Source organism: Perissodus microlepis, chromosome 6 (genome assembly GCF_051167445.1).
Source record: "Perissodus microlepis isolate ML-2025 ecotype Zambia chromosome 6, ASM5116744v1, whole genome shotgun sequence".
Lineage (NCBI taxonomy): Eukaryota > Metazoa > Chordata > Actinopteri > Cichliformes > Cichlidae > Perissodus > Perissodus microlepis.
The window spans coordinates 31,347,234-31,366,860 of NC_140466.1; the positions used below are offsets into that span (position 1 = coordinate 31,347,234).

At 39.8% G+C, this 19,627-nt stretch overlaps 2 protein-coding genes across 2 annotated transcripts; both read right to left on the reverse strand.

Moving 5' to 3' along the window:
• Positions 1–493: 493 nt before the first annotated feature.
• Positions 494–12,907, reverse strand: LOC146385977 (B-cell receptor CD22-like). Its single transcript, XM_084931986.1, has 9 exons — positions 12,853–12,907; positions 12,361–12,663; positions 12,053–12,286; positions 11,861–11,965; positions 11,451–11,684; positions 11,020–11,361; positions 2,104–2,449; positions 1,623–1,680; positions 494–1,263 (listed from the first exon to the last, which is right to left on the reverse strand). Exons 1-9 carry the CDS (start codon positions 12,905–12,907, stop codon positions 1,078–1,080), a joined length of 1,863 nt encoding a protein of 620 aa, XP_084788112.1. The 3' UTR covers positions 494–1,077.
• Positions 12,908–13,372: 465 nt separating this feature from the next.
• LOC146385978 (uncharacterized) lies at positions 13,373–18,584 on the reverse strand. The gene has a single exon (XM_084931987.1). It carries the CDS (start codon positions 18,291–18,293, stop codon positions 16,671–16,673), a length of 1,623 nt encoding a protein of 540 aa, XP_084788113.1. The 5' UTR covers positions 18,294–18,584; the 3' UTR covers positions 13,373–16,670.
• Positions 18,585–19,627: the final 1,043 nt, after the last annotated feature.

Here is a 19,627-nt window from a genome sequence, read left to right on the forward strand (position 1 = left end):
CCAGTGCAATGGAGGCTTGTGAGCATACTTTCTGTGTATGTATTATTGTAAGGTCTACCTTACAATATGAAGCACCTTGATGCGACTGTTGTTGTGATTTGGCGCTGTATAAATAAAATTCCATTGAATATAGAGCACCTGCCTCCTCACTGTGCTGCCTGTTGTTGTGGTTGTTGTGGTTGTTATGACCATTGCTTGACCCCACACATCAGTGATCCAAGATCAAAGATGTTTGAAAGCAGTATGTTGTGAAAATACGGCTCTTTGCAACACTTTGTACTCATTTTTGTCATTTTTGTCCACGAGGACCACAGGTGTTATAAAATCCAATAAAAACCCCATAAATAAATCAAATTACTTAAAACTTATTCCAATCATAATAATGAATAACTTCTGTTATTTTCAGACCATTTGATGAATAAAAAACACATTTTTGATAGCAAAAGATTTCTTTAGAGAACAAAAATGACCCAAGGACAACACAAGGGCTAAAGATAACATTTATTATTCTACTTGTAATACAAAATGTTTGTTACATGTTCATAAATATGAAGTCTGTCCTATAAATCTCCAATGGATTTATGATGAAGACATTTTTGGCTTTACAAGAAATTGAGTTCAACTGTTTGTTTTTTCTTTAATGCAATTTCTAGAACAATTTTGCTGGCATGTTGGGTAAAGCCTGAGATAGTGATGACCTTTTAATGTGTCAAAGACACTTTAAGAAACACATTTTAATATATACACATATAGATAAAGAGCTGTTCCTGAGGCTTCCTCTTATCTAGTGTGAGACAGAGCCTGAGAACGATTGTCTCAACATAAAAAGCTGGTAACCATTACAAATGTTTTAGTTTCAGTTCCTATGAGGGTTTGAAAGAAGCCTGTCAAGAGTGACCACAGTTTGTTCATACTCATCAGAAAAAGTAAATACAAGAAGTGAATGTAACAGAACAATTCAAGTCCTGTACAGGCAGATGTGTTTTTATATTTTATCTTCTTTAAGTTGATGTGTTGTACAGGCTCTAGGTGTCCACAGCCTGGTCACTGAGTTTTATTGATAATCATAAAACAAACTCACTCAGGTGTTGTGTTGTCTCTGAAGTTGACAACAGCGTAGGGGACATGCTCCTGCTCTTGAAATGACTGAACAGTGGAGTAGGGATGTTCTGTTTGGTTCTTGGACAAGTTGATCTCGCTGTAGTCAAGTTCCTGCTCTGCTGGTTGAGCTGAGATGTCGTCATGCTGGGGCCCAAAATTTACCTGATAAAAAAGAGAAATAACATGTTAATAACATGTCGAAGGGGGCTGGCGATGGCTCCCGGGCCTGGCAGATCCCCATGTACTAAATAGAAGCGAAGAAGTTAAAGAATGGAGAACAAGGAGGGAGGGAGGGTGGAACATGTAAACAAGAATGATCAGCTTGCAGAACTGGGGGGACCTATATAGATGAAAGCTGGAAGGAGCGTGCTTGTAGGGGTGGTCCTGCTCCTGAAATTCCAATACATAATCTCCAATATCTGTTAAAATGAAGCTGCTCTGACGTGCATGAAGGAATAATCTAGATAGATCAGGGAGATGTTCCTCTGTTGTAGAAGAATTATTTCATTTATTTTGTTTACCTGCTCCAAGTTTTCCATTGTTTCACTTGTTGATGATTGGCTAGAAGTTCTCCTTTTTCTGGTTAATGAAATAAGGGAATATAAAAGTGAACAGATGGTGTCAGGTTAGTGTGTGAATGACAGTTTGAAAGAGAACACAGTGATGCTCACCTAACACACCAGCAGTGGACTTCATCCTCCTGCTTCAGTTGTGTTGAGATGTTTTCATACACAGGACCAGGGCTGACCTGATGGAGAAAAACAGCATTACATTATATTGCACTTTAAACTTGACTCCTTCTACTATATGATGGCAAAAATGAAATGGCCACTGGAAAGATTAGACAATCTACAAACCTAATCTTTATCTGTTCAATTTGGTCAGAACTTGTTGTTGTTGGAGACTGAGCAGAAGTTCTCTTTTTCCTGGTTGAAGTGAATAAACTGAAAATAAGTGACTTCAGAGCAGAGATTGAATGTACTGCTGTGAACCAACACTTACCTAACACACCAGCAGACAGTGAGAAGTATTAAAACCAGCAGAGCTGCAGAAACTCCTGCAGCTGCTGGTGTCCATGTTCCTGTGATACTTTGGACAGTGAGAGTCTTTGGAGCAGAGCTGATATCTTTGTTGGTTTTCACAGCACAGGAGTAGCTTCCTGCATCCTCCCTGCTGACTGGGTCTAGGATCAGATGTTTGTTCTGGTTCTCTCTCGGGGTCAGAGGTCGACTGTTCAAGTACCAAATGTAGTTTGTGTTGTCAGTCAGAGGACAGCTGGTACTGCAGGTCAGTGTGACTCTCTGACCCTCTGTCACCACTGCAGAAGGACTCATCTTCACTCTCAGCTCTGAAACACCCAGACTGGTCAATAAATGTAAAACATACAATCATGTGAAAAAGAAACTGTTTCAATTGTAGGATTTTATGAATTAGGAAATAATAGAAAACAAAATAAATCTTGTCCTCAGCAGGTCTTGAAATAAGGTAAATACAACCCCAGATGAACAATCCAAGAGGACATGTTGCAGGACACTATGCAATTATTTATGTAATAAATATTGAGCGGACCTCAACTAAAGACACCTGTACTGCTTATGAGGACTTAAGAGGCTAAGAACCAAGCAGATGACCAAGGTAACATCAGCAAGTGTGATCGCTTCAATGAAAACAGAGGTTTTAGCAGTTTGCAGGCCTGGATCCTTCAGTTTGTGAGTTAACACAATGACGAGGAGGAAAAGATATCAGCAAGACCATTTCCAGATGATGTAAGAATTTATATATTTATATGTTTTCATGTCCATGTGCCCACCTGTGTCTGTGTGTATTCATCTCTCTCTCTCTCTCTCTCTCTCTCATATATATATAACACAATAGTGCCCTGCAGACTGTTCACAAAGCTCAGGGATCTGGGACTTAACAGCCGTCTGTGTGCTTGGGTGTTGGACTTCCTCACTGGCAGAACTCAGGTTGTGAGGGTGGGTAGATGCGTCTCTAACAGCATCACCATCAACACAGGAGCACCTCAGGGATGTGTCCTCTCGCCACTGCTCTACTCCCTCTACACTTCAGACTGTGTGGCCACCTATGGCTCCAACACCATTGTGAAGTTTGCTGACGACACAGTGGTGTTGGGTGCCATCTCCAACAAGGATGAGGCGGCCTACATGGATGAAGTGAAGAATCTGGCATCATGGTGCCAGGACAACCACCTCCAGCTGAACGTCGGCAAGACCAAGGAGCTGGTGGTGGACTTCAGAAGGAGTCAGCACAGAGACTACAAGCCCATTATCATCAATGGAGCTCCAGTGGAGAGGGTGCAGTCCTTCAAGTATCTTGGTGTCCACATCTCCTCAGACCTGACATGGGCTGCCCACATTCAGGTCCAGACCAAAAAGGCTAGGCAGCGCCTGTATCACCTACGACAACTGAGGAAGTTCAGGGTCTCTCCAAAGATCCTCAGGATTTTCTATACAGGCGCTGTGGAGAGCATCCTCACACAGAACATGACATCGTGGTTTGGGAACAGCTGTGTGAAGGACCAAAAAGCTCTCCAGAGAGTGATCCGTACAGCAGAACGCTGCAGCAGGATTGCTCTCCCCCCGCTTCAGGACACCTACACCAGGAGATGCCGGACTAGAGCAGCGCAGATACTGAAGGACCCGTCCCATCCTGGCAACAAACTGTTCCAACTTCTGCAATCTGGTAGAAGGTTCCGCATCATCCGGGCAAGGACAGAGAGACTCAAGAGGAGCTTCTATCCCCAAGCCATCCGGGCCCTAAACACACACACACCCGCCCTCTCACATCATCTATAATTGACTGAGACAGGACTCTCTTCCAGACACTCTAAACCCAGGCACAATGTACATTCCAAATTCCTTTAACTTTGAATATGTTTATATTGTCTATTCTGTAAAATAGTCAGATGTCTATTCATATTAATGTACAGAATTCACCTGCTTGCTGCTACTACTGCACATTCACCCAATGTATATACTATTTATATATATATAAAGTTGTCACATGCATAGTTGTACGAGTTCAACAAGCAGTGAAATAAATTGGGTCCTGAAACGCTCCCCGATTAAAGAGGACATTATATACACTAAGTAAGTAAAATATATACATTAAGTTAATTTAATAAAGCAATCTGGAAATTTTTAATTAAAAGTCTGAAAATGTACATTGTGTGAGTGGAATGTTAAAGTGTCTTGTGCCATATTACCACTGCAATGTATTGACAGAGCAGTGCAGGTGGTGTAAACAAGTGCCCAGAGTGATGTAAACAGAGTAATACAACAGAGTGACCAGAGTAGTGCGAACTGTAATGTATAAGGTAATATACACAATAGTGAGGCCAAGAAGAGTCAGACATGATATGAGATGACGTTCTGGAAAGTTCTGTAATGCGGCAAAAATAAGTCCTGTCTCAGTCATCTAACTAGGTTCAGAAGGAGGTTTTGATTTGCGACTCACAAAAGGAGTTGGCTTGGAAGTGAACAACTGGGACCTTTATTCTCAGTACCATTCAGAAACACATACATTCTCTTTGTGGTCAGAGTTCGGGTCTGAGATATTTTTCTGTTGCTGTGACACACTTGACCGCCATTAGAGGGAAGATCTCACAGGAAGAGACGGGTAATGCTTCCTGTGCACGAGGTGCACGGTCCTTGTAACACAAGACTGCATCAAAGCCTGTTATTGTCCTTGTGACAATAACAGGTTATAGCTTTAGATGATGAAAAGGGATTTTGTAGCCCTGTATTTCACATGGGTTACATGACCATTGAATATTAATTATACAAGTGTTTTGAGCCATTAGAGCTGCTTTGTAAAACAAACTACTGACTTTCTCTGCGAGGATAACTGAATGGTCCAAAGTTTTTCCAAAATCTTCTAAAGTTTCCTTGATGAGCATCATTCATTGGATACTGAACGATTCACTTCTAAATTTCTGCCTGTAGGCCTCATGTACAAGTATATAAGTGTGCAAAATTATCTCTTTAAGCACTTCAAATGGAACGATAGTTATCTTTTCAAAAGTGCTGAAGTACAAATGTACCTCAGACAACTAAGGCAGGTAGGCATTACTGCAACGTTTTTACTGCATTTTTTGGGGTGAGATTTTGGGTTTGTTCAGTCGAATGCCCTTTCTACCCTGAGGATATCCTCAATGCTTTTATTTCAAGCTTTTTTAACTTTAACTTTGGAGATCATGATCTTCTTTACACACTTTATCCTTTTCCTGTGCCTCCAACTGTGACGTGTTATCCTGAGTACCGAAGTTAAAGTAAGTGAATCCAGATAACAGAATAAAGAACTCACAGGTAGGTGTAGGTGAGACAGAAAAAGGCTGAAAAACAAAAGCTTAAGATTGATTCCTGATGGCAAATAAATGATCATTCAGATTAAGGGAAACAGGACAGATGAGGAGATGTTTGTGTTTGTACCTGCTGTTTGTTGTCTGATGTTTCCCTTCTTGGAGACTGACTGGAAGTCCTGTTTCTTCTGATTCATAAAAATAAATTAAACAGTGAGTGAAGAACAGATTTCAAAACACATTTTAAATGTGATTGAAAGAGAACAGAGTGATGCTCACCTAAAACCCAGCTTCTGCTAAGATCATGACTGTTGTGGATTTCAGCTTCCAGTCAGAAAGTTGGTTGGATGATTCTTTTACAGCTGCATCCTTTCACAGAAAAAGCAGAAAACAAAACCGAGATTTCCAATATCCTGTCCAGACCTTTGTAGTTTTTGTACCCTCCTTTAGCTACTTCCTGCTAAAACCCGAGTAGATACAGAGAACATGTCGTCGCCCACTAGTGGAAAGGAGATATATCTTCCTTCCATTTTTCTACCTGGATGTATCTGTAATGCTTTAAGAAATGCCAGAAAAGGTCGAGTGCATGAGGCGAGTAATAATCAATTGTAGTTGTAAGAAAAAACAAACAAAAACAGTTTTCAGAATTATTTCTTTTACTAAGAGGGTTTAAGTTAAAGAAATGGCTCTATCTACCAACAAGAAGGTGTCAAGAAAATAATCAGCCCGAAGAAAAACACTGACAGAAAGAAGCAGCTACTGGTTTCTTCTCCAGTGACACCTTTAACAGAAGCTTTCAAACAGGTTTATTATTATATTACTATTATCTTTTTGACCTTTCTGTCCTTACATATTGTCAAAATATTTAAGTTCACACTATATTTCTATAGTATGATCACTAACACACTGAGACAACATGGCGACTGCAGTTCACAAAAAGAAAAGAAAAGTCAAGAGTCAATCTGTAACATGTTTACATGGAAATACAACCTGTAGCTGTTCTCTCATTTCTCACTTTAATGTGTGCAACATTTTATTTTTATTTCATCTGCTCTGCGTTGTGGCTCTTTCAGCTGTGTGCAGTTGTGTTAATTTGTGGAGGTGTTGGTGATAAAACTGTTTTCTGCAGTTATGATGGAAACAAACTTCTGTGATGAAGAAGATTCTCCAGCTTCAGCCGTAGTGGTCTGTAAACACACTGTAAACACACTGTAGGAAATTATCAGTGAACATAGTGCATGAATATTGTATAAATACATGTGACTGTTTCAATTTTTGATGTTCAGTGTTTTTTTAAGTAACTAATTTTTGCTCAGATCAGTGAGATGAGGTTGTGCAGAATGATCAAGTGTAATGATGTAAAGCTTATTCTGCTGTGATGCTGAGACCTGTGTTTTGGGGAAACCAAGAAGAAGGTGAGCAGAGATCAGTGAATGAGTCCTGCTCCATCACAGCAGACGTCTCCGAGTAAGACAGGGATCTGTTTGCTTTAGTCAAGTTTTTTTTATACAGGGCACTGAATCAACTTTAAAATTTCCCATTTAAATTTCCAGTGTTCAGGATAATAACTGCTGGAGAGTGAATTAAATCAGTATGCTCTGGAAGGATTTTCAGTCTAATGATGGAGTAAAACAATGGAGAAAAGTTAAAGTGGAAGATAAAAACCTGAGATTGTTCAATGTATAACTTTAGTCCCTTGCTCAGCTTTCCTTGACTGGTTTGTTAGTTCCCTGTTTTGATCCCTTTCTGTTCCTTCAGCCTTGTCCCTGTGTCCTGTCTTCACTCTGAGTGTCCTGTGTTCACTCTGAGTGTCCTGTCTTCACTCTGAGTGTTCTGTCTTCATGGTCGTCTTTCTTATTTTCCCGTTTAGTTGTGTCACGTTGATCTTGCCTCTTTTAGCCATGTCTCTATTCCTGTTTTATTTTAATGATTGTTGTACTTTCTTGTCTTCAGTTTTACTTCCTCAGATTAGTTAGTTAGTTATTCTCAGCTGCATTCCCACCTGTTTCCTCCCCCCTTTGTTATCTCATGACTGTTTATTTTGAGTCTCAACAAACAGTAAAATCAAAGCTGTTTCATGTATTTTAAAACATGCAAGTAAATCAGTTCAACTTTGTGACCTGTGAATAAAAACCTTTAAATGCTGTTTTGAGACTTCGACATCAAATAGTTTAATACTTTTATCAAAACTTTCTCACTTTGTAAAAAAATGTGCCTCATGTGGAGTTCAGAGTTCAGACATAAACATTAAATGTAAAGGATTTATGTGAAACTTTACAAAAACACAACTTCTGAAATAGAGAAAAGCAAAATAATATATGCATCAGAAAACAAGAGAGCAAAAACAAAATGAGAAAGTAGCACCAACTACTGTACAATACATCACAGCAGCACTGCAACACTCACCGGCCAATTTATTAGGCATGCCTGTCCAGCTGCTTGTTAAGACAAATATTTAATCAGACAATCAGATCAGTGCATGCGGACATCTACAGCAGACATTGTTCGATGAAACTGCTCAAACTCAGTTCAAGATAGTAAGTCACTGTAATTCATACATAGGAAATATTTTTTTAGGGTTAAGAAGGTTATGAAATAAGGGCATCCCACAATAAATCATTCATTGTAACAGCTGTCAACAACTGTGCTGTGTCCTGTAATGTTAGATACCAAACTGCACCAGTAGAGGGTGGTGTCATAAAAGAGAGAAGGAAAATGACGTCCAGAGATAGTTAAGATGGCGAACTGATAAACAGACATGTAACACCCTGCTGCATTCAGTCATGTAGGTTTATGTGCTGCATTCATTAACAGGCACTTGTTCCTTGCTGAGGACTTGTTTCATCATCAGCCACCTATAAACTGACCATTTTTCTTCTGATTAGATTGTTGAGTTTCTGGTGAGCTCTTCAGGTTGTACTCTGACATGGCTGCAGGGTATTGGATATGTGGCTGTTGAACACAACATCTCTCTCAAACTTTCACAGTAGAGTAAGTCTGTAAGTCTGTGTGTGCTGGAGTGACACCAGATGCTCCATCAGAGCTGTAACTCACAGCAGCATAATGAGAACACTCCTGTTCTCTGGGCTGATCTGACTGTACGGTGGAACAAAGAGGAACCACATGCTTGAAGTAGACTCTGCTGTAGTGGACTTCATCCTCCTGCTTTGGTTGTGTTGAGATGTCATTAACAGGACCAAGGCTGAGCTGATGGAGACAAACAGCATTAATTTATACTGTACTTTAAACTTTTACTTTTACTGTATTTTGAGAAAAATGAAATGACCACTGGAACGTTAAGACAATTCACAAACTCTAATCTCTACCTGTTCAATTTGGTCAGACCTTTCAGTTGTTGGAGGCTGAGCAGAAGTTCTCTGTTTCCTGGTTGAAGTGAATGAACTGAAAAATGAGTGACTTCAGAGCAGAGATTGAATCTACTGCAGTGAACCAACACTTACCTAACCCACCAGCAGACAGTGAGAAGTATTAAAACCAGCAGAGCAGCAGAAACTCCTGCAGCTGCTGGTGTCCATGTTCCTGTGATACTTTGGACAGTGAGAGTCTTTGGAGCAGAGCTGATATCTTTGTTGGTTTTCACAGCACACGAGTAGCTTCCTGCATCCTCCCTGCTGACTGGGTCTAGGATCAGATGTTTGTTCTGGTTCTCTCTCGGGGTCAGAGGTCGACTGTTCAAGTACCAAATGTAGTTTGTGTTGTCAGTCAGAGGACAGCTGGTGCTGCAAGTCAGTGTGACTCTCTGACCCTCTGTCACCACTGCAGAAGGACTCATCTTCACTCTCAGCTCTGGAAGAGGAACATTGGCAGTGTTATGTTTAATGTATTGTTGTAAACACAAAACATTTTTCAGTAACTCAGTAATGTAATGTGTTACTGTACTAAATTCACTAATCACATTATAGTTACAATTATGTCATTACTTGCATTACAAAGGTTTTTCTGTTATCTGCACACCGGGTGGAGAGAAAGAAGAAAAATTTCAAACAAGCTTTTCTTTCCTGCCACAATCAGCTGATTTCAGTTTGTGTGCAGGATTAGGAAAAAGGTAGAGCGGTCTACAGCCTCTCCGGATTGTAGGCAAAGACATTACTTTTATCTTTATTGCACGTAAAGAACAGAGCGTGATGATAAAGTGGAAACTGCATCTAGAACAAAAAAACAACTGTGTTATGTTGCTAACAGAACTTTGGATCTTTGCAAACATCTGCACCGACTGAGTGAATGCTGACTCCAGCCCAGCAGCCTGAACTTCAACAGGTAACAGAGGCAGTGATGAGCAGACAGGCTGCAGCCTCTGTTTCTACCTGTTTATGTTTCTAAAGTAGAATCACTCTGGATCAAAGGTTTTTGTGCCAGTTTTCATCTTTGCTTTGTGTTTGCAGATTTATGTCCATTACAAAATAGTAATAAGAAAGATCATATGTGTCTTCATTAGAATAGGGATTTGTGTTGGCGTGTGGGACTTTAACCAAAGGTTTATACTGTTAACCAATAAATAATGGACAGTGCCAAAAGGTTGATTCTGTTCATCTGGACGTAGCGTTTTCAGTGGGAGAAACGTTTCATCACTCCAAGTGACTTCTTCAGTCTCAGCTGACTGCAGGTTTCCCCAACGTTATAAACAATACATTTGCATAATGACTGAAACTAGGTCAGTTCCTTGATCATTAACATGCAAATTCTCATGAGCATTGATCAACAACTACTGATCAAAGACCAACGTTTCTGCCATGAAAACGCTACATCCAGATGAACAGAATCAAGCTTTTGGGATTTACTCACCTGGATAATTGAGCATGCATCAAGACAGATAATTGACAATGTTTTTCAGTTTTAATTTACAGAGTAATGAGAAAGCAATGCAGTGAGCAGTGTAACAAATTCCTTTCTTTGGTGAGTAATTGAGTGACATACTGCATTACTTTTAAAAGAAGTAATGTGCCATATATTCTTTTTTTGAGTAACGATACGAGCACTGATCAAAAACATTTAATCTCAGAGTAAATCTCCTCTGTGACTCACACACTAAACATGGACTTTGACTAAAGCTTTACTACAAACTGGTGCTTTAGTCCTCCTGTTCAGTGGAGAAATGTATTTATTAAAGAAGTGTATTTCACTAGTCCACAACTTATGTCTGACACAATAAGTACTTTTACAGATAAGAGGTTTTCCACAGTTTTTGTCATTTTGAATGCAAGTATGCATATTGCAGTGCAGGCCAAAATACCCAACAGTATACAATACTTGAAATTACCTGAATAAAAAAAACAAAACAACTCACAGATAAAAAAAAAAGTTAATTTACTGCATATTTATGCATTTTATGTGAATAAAACACCGTGAAGATCATCATTTTTTCTCTTTTTGTGTATCTTGGAGTTAGAATTAATTAAGTAATTAATTAGAATTAATTTACATTTAGACTTTCAAAGCCCGAAATGCAGGAATTTGTGTGGAGTATTTTAACATAGTGGTAATGCTGTTTTAGATGAAGGATCTGAATATTTCTTCCACCTCTGCTCCTGTTCAGACATTAATGAGTAAAGTCTGCTGAGTGAGGAGTTTAGATTTACCTGTGACAATCAAAAAGACTCCAGGCAGATCAGACTGTGTCCATCCTTCATGATCTCTCTTGAATCTGAATGTGTATCCTCCTGAGTCATTCTTCTTCAGGTTGTTGATGGTCAGGATGTGTTGGTTCTTCATGTTGTCCTGATACTCCACACGACCTGCAGCCTCAATCAGCTCTTCAACTTCCAGTTTATCTTTTCTCCAGTTTTTACTCCAACATTTAAACTCTGGCTTCATGTCATCAGGATGTGAGTATTCACTTGTGATGTTGACTGAAGATCCTTCCAGAGCACAGATTCTCCTGCTGACATAATTCACTCTCCAGCAGTTTTTATCCTGAACACCTGAAATATAGATGGCAGATTTAAAGTTGTACAAATGATCTTTATGATAATAATAACTGGCAAAATAAACATAGTTCAGTATTACTCACAGACTTCTGCAGATTGAAGATAGGTGTTGCTTTTAACTGCACAAAAGATGTTTGCTTCCCGAGAGTTCCAAAAATTAAGCCAATATTCAGCAATTAAATGTTGATTCTCTCTATAACTTTGTCTATTTCTGTACCACATGTAGGCAGTTTGAGGGTCAGTCAGTGTACAGCTGGTGTTACAGGTCAGGGTGACAGACTCCGCTTTTCCCCCTTGAGTCTTCAATATGTGAACCTCTTTAAAGAGATAATAAATATATTTTCTATAAGTCACTATGAGATATAACAATCTTCTTATTATGTTTTTAATAATATATATATATATATATATTTTTAGAAATCAATGAAAAGAGTAATTAAAAAAAAAATTAAGAGTTTTTTTTCACAACAGACAGTTTTTCTGGAAACGTCACCTCTGGGATATGTGATGGAGCACGGCTCATCTACTGATGTCTGCTGAGAAGAACACATTCTCCCTTTAGCATAGGTCACACTGAAGCAGGTCTCTGTGATTGAATCTGAAACAAAGAAGTTATATTGATTGAAATTATTCATTGTATGACCCATTCTGTTTATTTTGTAGCACAATAAACATCATGACTCACCCACAGAGACTTCAGGGGCTCTGAGATCCTCGTAGCCTTTGACAGCACAGGAGTATGTGACTGCTTCCTCACTGCTGAGCAGCTCTTGGTACCAGGGAGACCAGTCCTCATAGAGAAACTCTCTGTTCTTGTACCAGATGTAGGCTGCAGGCTTTTCAGTCAGAGGACAGCTGCTGCTGCACATCAGTGTTACTGTCTGTCCCTCTGTGGCAGGAATCACCTTTACCTGCAGCTCTGAGAGGATGATGGAGAACAACTTATACAATGATGTCATTTGGAAAGTTATTAATGAGTAAAAGTCACTGTACCTGCAACAACTTGTAGAGTAATTCTGTGGAGCCAACAGTGTCCTGCACTGTCTGTAGTCTTCATACAGCAGTAAGCGTTTGCATCACTCTCTCTTAGATCATTGATGGTTAAAGTTGTTTTTTTCTCTTCAGACGTGTTGTACGTTACACGTTGTCCATCCACAGAGAGCTCACTCGGAACATAATTTCCCTTCCATTGGATAGTGAACCATTTTCTGTTGGAAGTCAGATGTTGATGTGAGCAGTGCAGATCCACTGATGAACCTTTGAGAGCACAGATCCTGGTTTCTCCTCCATTAACACCTTTAACACAAACTTTCATTAACAAAACAGATTTTTTTTGTTTTACTAACATGAGCATTTATTTTATTCTCTATTGTAAGAAATCAGCTGAAATTAGTAACTCATTTATAAATCATACCTATAATAATCATATCAACTTTTATACTTTTCTCTGTCAGTATGTAGCGGTACATAATTTATCACTCATACCTGAAATGCACAAAATGAGTCCCAGAAACATCAGTTGAAAATCTGTCAACAACATGGTGGCTGTAATCCCACTTTCCAGCAGGAAAAAAATATAAATAAAATGAATAAATAAATAATAATAATAATGAATATTAAAAAAAATAACTGCTATGTTCAAATACAATGCAGCACAGAGTGAACGATAGTCAGGGCTGAAACTGGACTGCTGTATCACATTAATGTGGCGATCAAAACTTCCTTCCTCTTTTTCTCTGAGAGCGCGGGCTTTTTTTTTTTCTTTTTGTGTGCCCCGAATTTGAATGAGTCAACATGTTAAGGTTATTATTTTATTGTTGTCGCTTTGATTTGACCAACAATAATTTATTTTACTGACGTTATGTTTTGAGCCTTCAGTGAGTTGTGCAGTTGTGTTAAGCTGTGGAGAGTTGATAAAACTGTTGTCTGCACTCGGTTTATGCTGGAAACACTTCAGTCATGAAGAATTTTCGACTCTGCCTCGGTGATCATTAAGTGTGCAAGGCAAGGCAAGGCAAGTTTATTTGTATAGCACAATTCAACAACAAGGTGATTCAAAGTGCTTTACAGAGACATTAGAAACAAAAACAAATAAAAAGCATGATTTAAAATTGATTAAAACAAGCAGACAAAAAAACTAACTAATTAACAAACAAACAAACAAAACAGTATATAAAATCAAAACAGATAAAATCAGAACAATAGATAAAATCAGTAGTTAAAATGTACGTTTTGAAATTTAAGCTTAAAAGTGTGGATTTGGTGCTTTATTCAAATGCAGCTGAGAACAGGTGAGTCTTCAACCTGGATTTAAATAAACTGAGTGTTTCAGCTGATCTGAGGCTTTCTGTGAGTTTGTTCCAGATATATGGAGCATAAAAGCTGAATGCAGCTTCTCCGTGTCTGGTTCTGACTCTGGGAACTGATAAAAGACCGGATCCAGATGACCTGAGGGACCTGGAAGGTTCATACTGGGTCAGGAGGTCACTGATGTATTTTGGTCCTAAACCATTCAGAGCTTTATAGACCAGCATCAGAACTTTAAAGTCTATCCTCTGACGGACAGGCAGCCAGCGTAAAGACCTCAGAACTGGACTGATGTGGTCCACTTTTTTGGTCTTAGTGAGGACTCGAGCAGCAGAGTTCTGAATGAGCTGTAGTTGTCTGACTGATTTTTTAGGTAGACCTGTAAAGATGCTGTTACAGTAATCCAGCCTGCTAAAGATGAATGCATGGACTAGTTTTTCCAGGTCCTGTTGAGACATCAGATCTTTTATCCTTGATATATTTTTGAGGTGATAGTAAGCTGATTTTGTTATTGTCTTAATGTGTTTTTCTAAGTTTAGGTCTGCATCCATCACTACACCCAAATTTCTCGCCTGGTTTGTGGTTTTTAGGTGTATAGATTGAAGTTCTCTGGTGACCTGTAATCGTTTTTCTTTGGCGCCAAAGACTATTACTTCAGTTTTGTTTTTGTTTAGCTGGAGAAAATTGTGGCACAACCAGTCATTAATTTCCTCAATGCATTTACCAAGAGCCTGTACAGGGCCTCGGTCTCCTGGTGACATTGTGATATATATTTGTGTATCATCTGCATAGCTGTGATAGTTTATTTTGTTGTTCTTTATAATCTGTGCCAGTGGGAGCATGTAAATGTTAAACAGAAGGGGTCCCAAGATGGAACCTTGGGGAACTCCACATGTGATACTTGTCTGCTCAGATGTGAAGTTACCTATTGATACAAAGTATTTCCTGTTTTCTAAGTATGTTTTGAACCAGTTTAGTACAGTTCCTGAAAGACCTGCCCAGTTCTCCAGTCGTTTGAGTAATATGTTGTGGTCAACTGTATCAAATGCTGCACTGAGATCCAGTAAAACTAAGACTGACATTTTTCCACTGTCTGTGTTCAGACATATGTCATTGAACACTTTGGTCAGAGCAGTTTCAGTGCTGTGGTTCTGTCTAAAACCTGACTGGAAGGCATCATAGCAGTTATTCTGTTTTAAAAAGTAATTGAGCTGTTGAGAAACTTCTTCAATGATCTTACTTAAAAATGGGAGATTTGAGATCGGCCTGTAGTTGTTCATTTGTGTCTTGTCAAGATTGTCCTTTTTCAGTATAGGTTTTATTACAGCAGTTTTTAGTGGTTCCGGAAACACACCTGACATTAAAGAAAAGTTGACGATCTGTAACAGGTCTGACTCTAAAGTCTTTGAGACCTTTTTGAAGAAACTTGTTGGCAGGACATCTAAACAGCAAGAGGAGGAGTTCAGTTGACCTAAGATGTCCTCCAGGTCTTTGCTGTTAACAGGGTGAAACTGTTTCATGGTGTTTAAACAGTTTTTCGGTGGACACAGTACATATTCTGGATCAGCTGTTGATGTACCAATTGCTTGTCTAATCTTTTGGATTTTTTCTGTGAAGAATTTGGCAAAGTCATTGCAGGCCATGGTTGAATGAAGTTCAGCTGCCACTGGCACAGGAGGGTTTGTTAGCCTGTCAACTGTAGAAAATAAGACCCGAGCATTATGGCTGTTTTTGGTGATGATGTCAGAGAAGTAGGACCTCCTTGCACTCCTCAGTTGTATATTATAATTGTGAAGTTTCTCTTTATAGATGTCATAATGAACCTGGAGGTTTGTTTTTCTCCATCTGCGCTCAGCTTTCCTACACTCTCTTTTTTCATTTTTCACTAGTGTGGAGTTTCTCCATGGAGACTTCTTCCTTCCAGAGATAACCTTCACCTTAATGGGAGCAATAGTGTCCATTACATTTAACATTTTAGCATTGAAGCTACTGACGAGCTCATTGACTGAACCTCTGGACAGGTCAGGTGTTAATGGGAAGACCTGGTTAAAGATCTCACTACTGTATTCAGTTATACACCGTTTTGTGATCACTGCTGTTGATATATTTGTGTGGGCTGAGATTTTACTTTCAAAGAAAACACAGTAATGATCAGACAGGCCCACATCAGACACAGTAATGTTTGAAATGCTCAGGCCCTTGGAGATCAGTAGGTCAAGAGTGTGTCCTCTATTATGTGTGGCCTCTGTTACATGCTGAGTCAGCCCAAAGTTGCCCAGAGTGTTACTCAGGTCTTTAGTCCCTTTGTCCTGAGGGTTGTCCACATGGATGTTAAAATCCCCAACAATAATTACACAGTCGAAATCAACACAGATCACAGAGAGCAGTTCACTGAGGTCATTAAAAAAGTCTGTGCAGTATTTGGGAGGCCTGTAAACACTAAGAAACACAACTTTGGATGGGGCCTTCAGCTGTAAAGCCACATATTCAAAAGACTGAAAACTTCCAGGAGATAGCTGCTTACATTGAAATGATTCATTAAATAAGACAGCAACCCCTCCTCCTCTCCTGCTCACCCTGGCCTCACTGATAAAACTGTAGTTAGGAGGGGTCGTCTCGATGAGAACAGCTCCACTATTAATTTGGTCCAACCAAGTTTCAGTTAAAAACATAAAATCAAGGCTGTGCTCAGTGATTAAATCATTAATTAAAAATGTTTTCCCAGTTAAAGATCTAACGTTTAATAAAGCCAACTTAAGTGTTTTAGAGGCATTACTTGTCCCCTCGTGTTTGGGAGCAGTCTGTGGCACACAAGGTATGTTTACTATGTTTAAAGATCTTTTAGAGTGCAGCTCTCTGTGTTTTGACCAGGCCACATGTCTCCTTCTGTCACCTAAAAGTACAGAGATTTTAAAACCTTCTAGTAAACAGGGTCCCAGCTTCTTCTGGGAAAAGTCACCACTGCCATAATCCACGCAGCCCGGACCCTCCACACATCACACATCAGACTGCGGAGACAGAGCATGAAGGTGGTAAGGAGGAACTAAGGGGGGCGAGGCTGGGCAATGTGACCTCGATTGCTCTGTTGAGGGTGGGGCTCGATGGCGAACCTTTGGCTGCTCTGGTGGGGGGTTTATGGGGGACAAAAAGGGATTGGGCCGGGGGGTAGATCTGAGCCCAGCATTGACTCGCTCCATCATCTCCTCAGTGAATTTCAGGTGTGGGGAGGAGGGAGAAAGGGAGGGGGAGGAGGGTGATGGGGGTGATGGCCTGTCAGGGGTTTGGGGGACTGGGGAAGATCGTGGTCCCTGGTCCTGGTCCTGGTCGTTGGTGTTGTTGAGAGAGTTAGAGGCAAATAGGGACCCCTCTTCTTGCCTCAGATGTCTCTCCTTTCTGAGGCTTTTCCCGGGTGGGGGCAGATGGAGCTCCTCCTCAAGGTTTCTGCTGGAACCTGTCTGTTCTTGGAGTACTGTTTGTTCCTCTTTATGAGATAACTCCTCGTTTATCTCAGCCTTGGCACCAAGCACAGATGGATGGCGTATGGAATAAAACAAGTTGGAGGTGAACAGTTTCACCCCTGACTTGTTAAAATTAAATCCATTTGCTTTAAACAGATGCCTGCGTTCCCAAAAAATATTAAAGTTGTTGATAAAATGCACTGAGTGGTCAGCACATGCTGATACAAGCCATTTATTCAGTGTAAACAGCCTGCTGAATCTCTCGTCTCCTCCTCTGACCGGCGGTACAGGTCCACTGATGAATACAGCTGCATTCAGAGAGTTTACAGTATTTAATAATCCAGTAAAGTCCCGTTTCAGAACCTCCGACTGTTGTTTGGACACATCGTTTGACCCTGTATGCAGAACAATGTTTGTCACAGTTGGATATTCATCTGCAATTTGAAGAATTCTCTCCTTCAGGTTGTTGACCATATCGTTAGGAAAGCAGAGGACTTTAGTGTTCTTACCGCACATCCTTTGTACATCCTTTACGGCAGAGTCACCCACAATCAGAGTTTCAGGCCTAGCCTTTAGCTTTCCCTGTGGCCTTTTACTTTTCAACAGATTTTCAGACCTTACTTTGCTACTTTTAGATGGATGGTTGTCCGATATAGATCCAGGGTCCTTTGATAGTGGAGCAAATCTGTTGTGCAGTTTCACATTCAGTTGTTTTGGAGGTTTGTTGTTAACCTTCCTATTCACGGTTGTCCAGTCCTGTTTCCTCTCGTATACAGGGGTAGAAGAGCTTCTCTGTCTCGTAGGAAGTGAAGGCCAGTCGGTTTCAGAGATTTCAGCTCGCTGTGCCCTGCCTGTGATACGTCCTCCCTCTTCTAGGAGACATGATTTATGTCTTGGTTTTGCACCAAGACAGTCCAAGGGGGGATTATCGCTTGAGGATTCATAATAGTGCACAAAGTCTACTTTCTTGGTCATGTTATCTGTGCTCCTTAGCTGTGTACTAGCTTGCTCATCGCCATTGTTTTGAATCAAAGGCAAGGTTGTTTCATTTCCACACAGTCCATTTACCTCCACGTTTACTTCTAAGCGATGAATTTTTGTCTCCAGTACTGCAATCTTCTGCAGGAGGCTGTGGTAGTCATCTGTGGAGAGGGAAGGCATCTTGTTGCTAGTTAGCCTAGCGGTTAGCACCTTTCCAGGCTATTGAGGCTGCTCGGTGCCCAGACGCTGTAATCAGGCTTCAGCTGTGTCTAGGCCACAGACACACGGAGCGCTGAGGATAAGGTGACTATAAAAATGTTGCCGTTTCTGTTAAGAACACTTTAGTCCTAATGATCTATAAGTGTCCAGAAGCTATCGCAGGTAAGCTCATATGGAAAAAAGGGAAAAAATCAGCATAAAAATCAATAAAAATCAATAAAAGAAGCGAGCAAAGAGATGAAGCGTCCACACTCACAAAGGGGGAGGAGTTATTATGCTCCCCCTTACTGCAGAAAAGTTCAAAGTAATTTGATTAAGAAAAGCAATATATAACTGTTTCTATGTTTCAGGTTTTTAGTGTGCTTTGGATGCATTTGGTCACCTGGTTTTCTGGCTACCTGTCTTTCACGTGTGAAGACCAAAGTTTAAAAGTTGGAACACGATCAAATAAATGGTGAAAATTCAACAAATGACCACAGGTGTGTGTGTGTGTGTGTGTAGGTTGTACAGCAGAAGTGGAACGGATCCATATGTCACCCTGTATTCTGTGTAGTTATATTGCAGGTTTTCACTGGAACATAATGCAAGTTTTCTACATTTCACACAGCAGTGATGATCAAATAAACAACGAGGGATCACTCATTACATTTATTCAATGTAAATCATTTAAACAATCACTGGTTCCAGGATTCAAAATGTAAAGACTCAGTTTTACTAAAACTGTTACCACTGAGATAATTACAATTATTAATAGTCTTTAATACACTGATAATTTAGTGTCAAAAACTTTTCCCAGCATGAAACATCCAGATAACCTCAGCAACAAATCATCTGAAAATCTATTATATGATTAGAAACTATAACATGTAAGCTTCAAGATTAAACAATCCCTGAACCCTGTTTGTAATGTAAATAAAAACAAAATGCAGTTATTTGCTAATTCCTTAAACCAATATTTCACAACACTAAAGGTTTGTTGTCAATTTTTGTATCTTAACAAGAATACATATAAAAGCAGAAGGCTGTTGATCCATGTTCATTTAAAAGTTAAAAGAGTTTGAAGAGTGAGAGCAGAGACGTGAGGTGGTTTATGGGTATTCTGTCAAACATGAAAAAAAAAAAACCCAGCTAAGAAGCTGTTTGAGGTTTTAAAGAGTGTGAAAACCACACACATTGTAAATGTGTGTGAAAACAACTGACAAACACTCCAGCTGAGGTGTCTCTGCTATAAAAATGAAGATTTTCCAACCACCAAACCGATCGGAAAAAGTCCCTTTTAACCACTATGGTAACAA

Bases quoted from the DNA above. Each gene is read 5' to 3' on its own strand.
- LOC146385977 (XM_084931986.1), bottom strand. From the start codon at position 12,907: ATGTTGTTGACAGATTTTCAACTGATGTTTCTGGGACTCATTTTGTGC. The intron at 2,450-11,019 runs GTAAATCTAAAC...TGGGTGTTTCAG, and splicing joins AGTCTTTTTGATTGTCACAG to AGCTGAGAGTGAAGATGAGT. The intron at 1,264-1,622 runs GTAAACAAAATA...CTTTTTTATCAG, and splicing joins CAATGGAAAACTTGGAGCAG to GTAAATTTTGGGCCCCAGCA.
- LOC146385978 (XM_084931987.1), bottom strand. From the start codon at position 18,293: ATGCCTTCCCTCTCCACAGATGACTACCACAGCCTCCTGCAGAAGATT.